Here is an 11,223-nt window from a genome sequence, read left to right on the forward strand (position 1 = left end):
CTTTCTCGGTGACTTTGAGACTTCACCTTTGAAAACACAGGATTCCAACGAAGCCTTTCTGCACATACCTCTACATTGTCCTGGTAAGTTGCTGGGTCGAACTGCAACAATAGTGTAGGCTATTCATCCCTTCCTTTTTAAACATTAAAATACAGGCTATTTAATGTTGTTTGCATGACCGGAACAAAGTAGGACATACAAGGAGTCCGCTTGTCTTCAGAGGGGCCTGTGATTTGGGGCAGTATTCAGAGCAAGACACGGTGCTACCTGGTAAGCCTGGCCTTGCCTTTGGCCTTTGAGGACTCCAGTCAAAGTCTGTGGTCGTCCATTATTTTCACCTTGTGTCATCAAACCAATGCACATCAAGGGCTGAATAAATATTTGTGAGTTGTTTGAACTCTGTTCTGTGCCCTTCAATTCTCTCTGGACTTTAAAGACGTTTCAAAGATCCGGCTCCCCAAACTGGGCCCCCTCCTAGCCAATTGCACCAAGTGAGCTCCTGGGAGGCAATGGGTGAATATCTGAAAGTCTTGCAGGATATTTGGGAAAGTGCATGCGAGGAATTGCATATCAATTTACTGCCGAAGTAATCCTTGTGAAGCCCAGTAAGGTCTGCGGACTGGTTTTCTAAGGGCCTTTCAAGAATTCTGTCCTACAGCCAGCCAGCACGGGACCTGGTTTTTCTGTGCCCTTCTCCTCTGTCTACCCCACCCCATCTCCCGCACTGGTTAATTCTCTGGCTGGTTGCCTCTTGTCCTGCAGAACTCCACTTTTTCTCTTGCCCTTTCCTCACCCTGGCTCCCTCCCACAAATTTCTGCCAAAGGACTCAGAGCGAGGAGGTGAGCTGCTCTCAGAAGTCTCCCTCCCCTGAGGCAGGGGAATGAGCAAGGGTCAGGGCCAGGTCCAGCAGTGCTAGCATGGTGTGCTAGCCAGAGATCTTTAGGAACCTCAAGTTTTGCAATTGATGTGCTAATCGGCCCCGGGATTGGGCAACTTCTCTTTGGAGAGGAAGGAAAGAAGCTTCCAGATGAACTGACACATCTCTGGCGACACACAGCAGCCTGGCCTTTCATGATTCGGCTGTGGCATCCAGGTCATGCAACCTCTGGTTCCTCCACTTCCTCGGCTGTAAAATGGAGGCGCCACTTCCTATCCAGTGTCCCAGGATGTTGTAAAGAGAATCCAGTGCTGACGACTAGCAGTTTAAAGTAGACAGAGCCTCAAAGGTTAGCATGCGCACGCGCGCGCGCACACACACACACACACACACACACACACACATACACACACACACACACACATATACACACACAGAGGAGAGAGAGATTCCCCAATAGAGCATTAAATGACCTAGACGGGTGGATTTAGATGATGCTGGGCTCTCAGTGCCTCCATGTCTTCTTTGGAAGATAACAAGAACAAAGCCTACCTCACCCAGCCATTCAGGGGAATAAATGTGATTTTAGCCACTTGTACAGTATGGGGTATCTAACACAGAGTTACACATACCCTTCTCATCTGATCCTTCAGCAAGTCTCACCAACCCTTGATCAGAAGGTTAGAATTAAGATAAGTATCTACTGGAATGCTGGAACGCGAACTAAGCACTCACTCATTTAACAGATGAGGGGGATAGAAACTTCAGGAGGCTGAAAGCGTTGCCCACGGCGACTCCTTCCGTCAGTAAGAGAACCAGAGAGACACACCTTGCCCCTTCCAATTTTAAGGTACATGCAAATCTCCCTTTTCGTTCCTCTGAAGACTGTTGGTATTCATACCCCAGACAGCCCTATTTCCACTTTGAACCCTAAAATCTGTTCACACCATTAACCGCTGCACGCCCTGAGCTTTCCGCTGCGCCCACAAAACCTGCCGACGACCCCCTCTCCTCCAAGGGCCTCCTCCTCCCAACACGAGGCCTAGAAGGTAGTGGTTTCTCCCAGACTGGAGGATGGCACTAATGGGAACAGCAAACGAAGGAGCCTGTAGAGCTGCAGCTGCTGGCAAAGGTTGCCCTAGTAACGGTAAGGGCTCCATTCAGGAAACCAACCCAACTTTGAGAAGGAAAATGATAGCCTTCACTTGGCTCCTTGCAAACAGGGTAACAGGAAGAAGAAAAAGAGGCACAGGCAGGGTGAGCTGAGGGCCCAGGCTGTAGTGACAAGCTCCCACCTTTCAGAGGAGGAAACAGAAGAAAAGAATACAGCACTTTGAATCTTCTGGTCTGTGTGAACCGTAAAAATCGCCCTTTTAACATGAACCCTTTTGTGGGAATAGAGGAAGTAGGCACCCCTGCGTTCACCAGCCTTACGAAACAATATGCCAGGAGGGGAGGAAGCCCAAACACTGCAACTTTACGGGAGCCCTAAACTCTTCTCGCTGGCTCTCCTTTGCTCAGCCTGTTGACAAAGACCATTTGCTCCCAATTTATTGGAAAAGGTCTTTTACTTCACAGCTTGAACGGCTTAAACGCTGCAAGCTCCCTCTCCCCACACCACTCTCAGACGTTTGCTGAATGGACCCGGGCTCAATTATGCTCCCTGTACAGGTTCAGCTCACACTGTGACCCTGCACGGCTTCCTGCTATTCATATGTGTTACTTCCCCTTTGTGGTAATGGCTTGTGGCACTTGGCCAGAAAACATTATTAATTTCAGAAGTGGACTGACAAACAACAAACCCGCAGTGAAACAGGAGGAAGTGCCGGGGAGGCCAGCTGTCGGCCTGAGCCCAGCAGTAGGAAACTCTCGGTGTCTGCAAGTTCTGGGAGGGATGGAGGCGATGAACAACCAAGGGGGAAATGCACTAAAATTACCCACAGCGCCCCCCACCCCCATCAACCCACCCCCACCCCTGCAGAAAAAGAAAGAAAAACAAGAGAGAAAAGAAATCAGAGAAAAGGAGGAATGAAAGCACTCAGCTACTGGAGCTGCAGCTGGACAGGAAACGCGCTGCTCGCAAATCCCTACTTTGAACAGGCAGTTTAGGGAATGCCAGGAACGGAAACCCTTCAGAGCAGGATTAGCGGGAGCCAAGTTGAACGGCCGTCCATTTTTGCTTTCTGGGTCCCTGCTGACCTGGGACACCCAAATAGGAGCCTGACTTGGTTATTTTTCTGCAGTATTGTTTTTGGACTTAGTCGCTTAAAAAAAAAAAATCACTCCCAGGCAGGTTGACACAGGATGCTTATAGAATGAAAGCCACTTCCCAGTGACATGCAGACAGAAGTCTGTAGACAGCCAGACAGAAGTCTCCTGTGTCCCCCCACTTAGGTGAAAAGCTCTTTTTCCCATTTCAAAATGATGGCACTCAGGTGTGAGATGCCAAAAATCTATGCCTAGCACTTTTGATTCTAATACACATGCCTTCCACATTTGGTTTACATACTTCCGTACTCAGAAAAGTCTCCCAAAAAAACACAGGATGCCCAGCGCAGAAGGAAACCTCAACAGTCTATAACCGAGGTGCAGTGGAGGTCCTAAAATAGCTAAGCACATAAGCAGATTTCACCCAAGTGAACACTTACGACCACATCCAAGTCCACGAGAAAGGCAACATGCCATTAGAATGTCATGTGCATAAAACAAGGAACCCACTCTAGCTTCTGCTAAAATGACTTTCAGTAAAACCAGACAGCCTGGAAAAAAAGATGATTATCTCTAGTTCTTTCCTGGCATGCCAAAGGATTATGGAGTAGAGGATCCTGAAGGACAGAGGTTAACATGTGGCTGCCATTATCCTGGCACAGCCTTCTTTTGACAATTTATGGATAGCCAAATCTTACAACAAGGCATATATTATGGACTTCATCTTCCCAGGGGAGGGAAATATTAATTAAGCCTCAACTACTCATAAAGTATTATCTGTATGTGTGACGCAGTATACCCCTGAGGTCCTCTTGATAAGAAAATTAAATTCATGAACTGTGTTGGAAAAGCATTGGTAATAAATAACCTTGCCTTGGCCACCACTAAAGCTCCGTCAGTCCCCACACTACTTCAAAGAGTTACTTCACACACTAGGGAGACCTCTAAAAATAAAAACGCATTCAGTAGCCAAAATAGTTATTTATTAATAATTTAAGGTTTTTTTACATTCTTATAATAAATTCCAGCTGAAAACTTTACACTGTGAACCTCACGGAGCAACTTAATTCTCCCGCCTCCACAACCCGCTGCATCCCACCTGTCAAATGGGTACCCATGCTCACACGCACACAGACACACGCTTCCAGTTTCATATAATTTTTCTTCTCTAAAGGAAAGAAACCAACCATAAGTATGGCAGTTGAGGTGACGCTCCCTGAAGAATTTTGTACAGAGGTAATATACTGTTTTAGCACAGCTGAAGTAAAAAAAAAGAAAAAGGAAAAAAAAAAGAAAAAACGTGAACCCACAGTTTTGGTGTCTTTCCAAGATACCCACTTTGAGACAATATAGCCAAATATTTACAAAGGTAAGGCAGAGTCAAAGTACATTAAGGAAAAAAAAAATCACAAGGAAGATGTATGAAAGACTCAAGACTGCACCATAACAAAGTCTCAGCGATAGTGTCTGTGACAACATCATTAGAATTGGTACAATAAGGTCAAGCATGCTGCAAACATACCCTTTGGATAAGAAAAGAGCAAAATTTTCCTTATTTTGTTTTCATTTTAAGAAGTGGCACACACTGCTCTTTCTCCCCCTTTGGACTTCTTTTAAACCCATCAAAGATTTAAAAAAAAAAAAACACAAGCCAAACAAACACTGTCAAGTGATTGAAGATCAAATATTTACAATAATCAAAGAAGAGTATCAGTTTTGTTTTTAATCTTCCAAACCGATACCACAAATACAGAGCTAAAATCTCTTTGGCTCCACTGTACGCAAAGTTGAATCGGTCTTCACTGAAGACAATATATAGTTAGTTCCAGATGCAACAGGAAACAGTCATACAAGGCCCTAAAGAACACATGCCCCTACCCTACTTCTTGGTCCTACCCTCCTCATCTGGATGGATGTCCAGTCCCTGCTTGGGTAGGCTGGGGGTAGAGGAGCAAACCTATTGCCTGGATTCACATAGCATGTCCTGTCCTTCCAAAAGAAAGAATGGAGCAAATCTCTCCCTCTGTAATAACCAATTTTGCACTTGGCAACCTTGTCTAATACAGACAGCTGGTGACATTTTGACACCTGGGGCCACACACAAAGAAAGCAGCCTGCTCGATGCTGCCCAAGAGAAACTGCTGAAGGAATGGGACACTCCCAGCTAGGCAAGTTGGGTGCCTTTCACGTAGATTGCAGGGAGTCCACCTGGTAGACATTCTGGTTGGCAGGAGCAGTGAAGTATAGCTGCTGAGCCGGGACCCGGTTGTCACAGGGGCTGCTGAGTCCCAGTGTCCTTTCAAAGTCAAGCAGTTGGCCCATGAAGTTGAAGTTCGGGGAGATGTTGGATTTCTTCATCTTGACAATGTCGTAAGCATCGTTCATGGACAAGTTGAGCTTCTGCATAAGGTAAGCAACGGTCACGGTGACAGAGCGGCTGATGCCTGCCAGGCAATGCACCAGAACACCACAGTTTTTGCCTCGGGCTTCATCTGTGAACACAAAAAGAAAGGCAAGATCTCACTAGACTGAAAACCACCTTCTGCGAATGCTCAGCCTAAAATCTGAATCAAGAAGGAACATGAAAAGACAATCGTTGTGTGGCGGTCGAGCCCTAAAGGCAGCAGAAAATGTATAACCGAGATCAACACGTACACCGAACACAATGACATATTTCAGATAGTTCCTGTAACGAGAACTTTTGTATTAAGTTTCTACCCACAAAAAACTCCTTAATGTGTACATTCTTCGCCTCGGCATGTGAATACCAGAAACCCTGCAATATGGTCCCGAATGCCTCTCAGACAGACAAGCAGACTGCAAGGGTCTATTAAATTATTCTCCAACTGTTGTGCAGCTAACAATGGAGGTATTCAGGCATTTTAAAAGAGAGAGGGAAGTCACAGGGGACAGCCATTAGGAGGAACAGGATGTCTACAGGGCCTGAAAATGAGTTCCTTTGTAATAGGAAATGCACCACAATGCCTGGAGATTCGCTTCACTTAGGCTCCTAGCCCACACTTCTTCCTGCTGAGATCAGGTTACCCACAGAGAGAGTCTCCCAGTTACCAGCACGGTGCAGTATCATTCATCTGGGTATCATTGAAATGCAAACTGCTTTCCAACAACTAACTTGGATGTCCTAAAATAACTCCTGGGTCTTTTTTAAATGATAAAGCAAGACCAGGAGTCTATAAGAGAGTGCTTTCTCCTTAGCTCTGTCTTCACACTCACACCCTGTCGAGAGACAAGGAAATACACACCAGGTAGGAACGGCCTCCTTTTTTTTTTTTAAATGTACAGATTTAAATGGTTCGAGAAAATGTTCCAAATGGTCCCCACGATCTGCTAGGTCAAAAAGCCCCGTTCCCTTTAGCAAGAAGGTAAACCAGAGATAAGAATGCTCTAGGAACAGTAGAGACCTGCAGGCCAGCAAACTGGCTTGCAGGAAAACAGATTAACATCTTTTAACTCTGTGAATGACCGTAAATTAAGTCTCACCTATGAAAGAAATGGCCTCAGGGAAAAACTGGGACAGGTTTTGGCTCCAGTGATCCGAGATGGGGATTTGCTTGTATTTGAACTCCCCTGCATTCTCAAAGAGGTTGGGCAAATTGGGGGTGACATTCAAGATGTACTTGATGCCAAACTCCTCCAACACGTCCAAATTGGTAGAGTCCTTGGCACAGCCCAGGTAAAGGAAGGGCAAAATCTCCACCGGGAAGGAAGGCTGGCTGTTGGACAGCGGGCTGCCATCGGAGTCCGTTGCACTATTGGGGTCTCGGTCAAGATCAGACTCAATGTCCGAGGAAGAGTCGGAGCTGATCCGCAGGCCCCCGAGCCCCAGCACGGGCAAGGGCGGGGAGCTGCTGCAGCACGAGCCGTCTAGATTGGTCTCGCAGTGCAGGGAGAACTCAGCCTGGAACTTACTGAAGCCACCTGCCAGAACAAGAAAAGCAATCTTGTAACCAGAGATGCCATAGTAATTATCAGCCTGTGAGAACTGCAGCTGGGTGCAGGAAACACTACGGGCTGGCACCCAACGAACCCCCTGCAGTTCTAAGAGAAACACACTTTAGCGTACACCTTGAGGCACAAGACCGGCTGCTTCCCCTGGCAACTTTTTCATTTGAATCCGGAAATGCACAAAATAACCACTTTTCTTAATAGTTCGACCCCCCCCCCCCCCAGCCACCTCTCCAGTCTGCGGAATCTTAATTTGAAATCGAACTAGGGAAAGCAAGGGGGAAGGTGGAGGTGCTCGGTTTTTTAGAACCCTTGGCGGGGGAGGGGGTGTGGTGGAAGGCAGGAGGTCGGTGGACAGGGAGGAGAGGTTACCACGCAGCTCCAGCTCCCCTAAGCGGAACGCACGCGGTGGTAGCTCCCTCGCCGGCGACTTCCCCAGCCCGCAGCCCTACCCGCGAGCCCTGCACCCGCGGTGCACGACCTACCTTCTAGGTAGAACGCCCGGCAGCCCTCATCTTTGAGTTTCTTGAGCAACAGCCCGAGGACCGACTCTCCACTCGTGTTCTCATTCCAGTCGCTGCTGTTCTCGTCGTAGAGCACTACGGTGTCGGTGCCGCAGCGCCTGGTAAAGCGGTCCCGGTCCTCGCAGCGCGTGAACAGCGCGCGCACCGGCAGGTTGCCCTTCTGCAGGCGCCGCAGCATGATGCCCGGGATGGCCACGTTGATGGCCGATTCGATGTGCGACGATTCATACAGCTCCTGCGGTCGGCAGTCCATCAGCAGCAGCCGTTCGTTGCCCAGCTCCAGCTGCTCGTTGAGCCACGCCACCGTCTTGCTGATCGCCATTTCCGACGCGAAGGGCACGGGTCTGAGCGTATCTATCATGGGGGTCGAGCTGCAGGAGAAGGCGGGGTGCCTAGCAGACGCCCCTCGAGGCAGGCATAGGCCGAGCACGCTGCGCGAAGCTGCCGCTCTCGGAGCGGGATTCGATTCTGCCTTGCCTTTCCCAAGCCGAGGCTACCGGTTAGGGAAAGCGACACAGGAGGCAAGCCGGTGGTCCCTCTGCGCCGGGCTGCAAGGATCGCTCTTGGAGTCAGCGAATCTCTCTGAATGAAGGTGCCCAGTTTTGTTCCTCCCCAGTGAATGAAATCCAATTAATTCGGACTCCGTGCCACTGGGAGGGGAAAAAGAAAAGAAAAAAAGTCTAGCGGCTCCTAATCCTTCCCTCTAAGGCTGCACCTCAGATACAGCCGGGTTGGATTCAAGACTCGGTTTGCTCCCAGTCCCTGGGACTCTGCGAGAGCACACCCCCTGAGCGAGGCAGCTCCTCAATGGATACAAACAGCCAGCGTCTCAATGGATACATTCTCTCGGCCAGCCAATGAGCGCTCTGCGGAAGGGGCTGTTGCCGTGGGGACGGGCCGGCTGGAACAGGTTGTGTTGATGAATTGTTAATGAGTTTGTCATTCACAAAAACGGAAAGGAATTTCCGCTCCGGATAAGCCCCAGTGCAAACAAGCTGCAACTGCGGGCTCGGCGGGAGGAAGGAGAAAGAAGAGGAGGCGGTGGTGGTGGTGGTGGAGGAGGAGCAGGACACATAAACCAGGGCACTTCAGTTGTCTCGTGTTTCCTTCTGTTGAGAGTTCACACTTCGCGTCGAACTCTTTGCTCACCAATGGTGCAATTAGCAAGCACAAAAGCCCTTTTTCGCGACGCTTGCGCTCTCAAGCTAGCTTTAATAAAACTTGATGGGTTCCCCCACCCGTTTTTTCATGCCCTTCAAACCCTAGACCCTCCATACCCCCCCCCACTCCCCGTCCTTCTTTAGATCCTGTGTGGCATTTATTTGGCTCTTTTAAATAGTCTAGCTCTGTTTGTTCTGATGTTCTTTTAGCCGAGGCTGTGTTGGGGCTGGTGGACTGCATGGGCTTTAGTGACCCGACGAAGTGTTAAATGCTAATCCAACATCTTTCGAAACAAGCTAGCGTTTTGTTGAAACATTTTAAAGCAACTAAGCAAACAAGCGTTTGGTTGTCCAGAAAACCAGAAGGTCCTTAACTCCAGGTTTTTCTCAACTTTTGGAGGGGGAGGGGCAGGGAAAATCTCGTCTTTTGCTCTGGTGCCGTGGAGCATTGCGAGCCATTGTTCCAGAGCTCTTGCTCCCCGTCACCGGTCACCCACCAGGGGAGTCGTGCACCTTTAAAAGGTTTGGGGCCGGGAGCAGACGTTTGCCTTCTTTTAAGAGGAACCGGTCTGGCAACCGATCCTAGCCTAGCATAGGAGCCCGGGACGCCTGACCTCACCAACGATCCCCGCAACCCGGGAGACGCGGTGAAGTTCTCCCGCAAGACCTGCAGGCTAGAAGAACTCAAGCGAAAACGGCGACTGGCTACTCTGGACACGGAGACCGGTCGGTCCCTATCCCTCCTCCGCTCCAGCCGTGCCAGAGCCTCGCACAGAGCACTCTAGAAGCTCCAAACGCGCTTGCGCGCTGCGCTTCTGGCCACAGTCCGGTTGCACTGGGGGAGGGGGGGGCACCAAGATGTTCTAAGATCGCCTAAGGGTCAGCGTGGAACTGTCGCCTCGGGAGAGGACTAGGGCGGGTGGAGAGCCAGAGGAATCCGGGTCCGGACCCCTTGTTTCCCAAGTTAGGGCGGGGGGAGTTTCAAGGACAACCTCCCCCGTCAGTACCACCCGCCAGCAACTTAGGACGGAGGCGGCTCGGCTCCGGAGCCGGATGGAGGCGTGGCCGGCGGGGGCCGCGACGGCGACAAGGGCGCATTCCCTCCCGGCGCGCACAGCTCTATTGTTATATAAAAGTGCCGCCGCCGCCGCCCCTCGCGGACGGAAAACCACCTGTGTGCGGCGGCGACGGGCCCTGCGGAAGGCGCGGGTCCCGATCCGGTCTGCCCTCCCGGCCCCACGGAAAGGAACCGCTCATTGTCCGGCCGCGGTCGGGAGGCGGAAGCGCGGGCCGCGGCCCTTCCCGAATCCGGGGCGCGGAGGGCGCCTAAGGTCACCGGATCTCCCCAGCCCCGCGCCGCGCATCCCGGTCCTACCTGCTGTCGCCCGCAAAGCAATTTGCATTTTGAATCACCCTCCTCCTCCTCCGGGGTTTGGGAAATGTGGGCTAAACAGGGCGACTTCGAGGTCCAATTTGCCAATTTTGGAGCTTTCCCTCAGGCAGGCGCCCCAGGAAGAGCGTCTTGATGAAAATGGGGGGTTGCCTCCATCCTTTCTCTCTCTGCGCCTTTTTTGGACTGTACTGGGAACAAAACGCCCATAATTTACTGGATGGTTTCCAGATCCCGCTGGGGTAGGCCTGCGCTGCAGCTGACGCCCCCGGATCCTTCCCCATCTGTTACAGGCTTTCCCACCCCGAGACGTTTCAGCCTGTGGGGACCAAAGGCTAGGAGGAGATTGGGGTGCTCAGCCTCTGAAACGTGAAGGGAGTATCTCAAACTCCAAAAAGAAGAGGGAAGAAGCTGAGTTTCTTTGTACCAGATTTTAAAGAGAAGCCACCCGAGATTAGGGAGGATGATCCTAACGTTTTGACTGACAAGCGTGGAGAGCGAAGCGTTTGCACCTGTGTTTCTGAGTTTGCGTTACCTCCCACTTCCTCCAAGATAATAGACCTTTTCAATCTAACTGCACTCGGTTACTTTCTTTCTCCTTCTCGTGTTTTCATCCTTCTCGTGTTTTGCAGGGCCGGCCGTAATATTAAGTGGGCACGATGAAGTGCGTGGAGATATGTGGCGTTCGCTAGTGCGTTTCTATGTTCCGAGCTAACCTGCAAAAGGGCTTGAGCCCTTTAACTTTTGTTTTTGTTTTGTTTAGGGGGAGGGTATTTCCTGACTGAAACACTCTTTGAAGCCTGCCCGGATTCTCTTGCTTGCAGCCAACCTCTCAGAAAACTGCCCGGACCAGTTTAATTCACTCCAGTTTAATAAAACAGGAGGTGTCCTAGCCCAGGCTCAAATGACAGCTTAGCTCTGTTAGCTGGGTGGATCCAGATAGGGTCGAACTTCTTGCTGTAACAGTTCAGAATTTTGCTGTGAGTTCAAGGCCAGCCTTACCTGGTGAGTGAGTTCCAGGACAGCCAGGACTGTTTCACAGAGAAACCCTGTCTCGGATAAACAAACAAACAAACAGATTTTTAAAAAAATTGCTT

At 50.1% G+C, this 11,223-nt stretch overlaps 1 protein-coding gene across 1 annotated transcript; it reads right to left on the reverse strand.

The window, feature by feature from the left end:
* Nucleotides 1-4,047: 4,047 nt before the first annotated feature.
* Dusp6 (dual specificity phosphatase 6) lies at nt 4,048-8,388 on the reverse strand. The gene is made up of 3 exons (XM_048418286.3): nt 7,538-8,388; nt 6,588-7,025; nt 4,048-5,578 (listed from the first exon to the last, which is right to left on the reverse strand). Exons 1-3 carry the CDS (start codon nt 7,935-7,937, stop codon nt 5,271-5,273), a joined length of 1,146 nt encoding a protein of 381 aa, XP_048274243.1. The 5' UTR covers nt 7,938-8,388; the 3' UTR covers nt 4,048-5,270.
* Nucleotides 8,389-11,223: the final 2,835 nt, after the last annotated feature.

Source organism: Myodes glareolus, chromosome 26, assembly GCF_982192425.1.
Source record: "Myodes glareolus chromosome 26, mMyoGla1.1, whole genome shotgun sequence".
Classification (NCBI taxonomy): Eukaryota; Metazoa; Chordata; class Mammalia; order Rodentia; family Cricetidae; genus Myodes; species Myodes glareolus.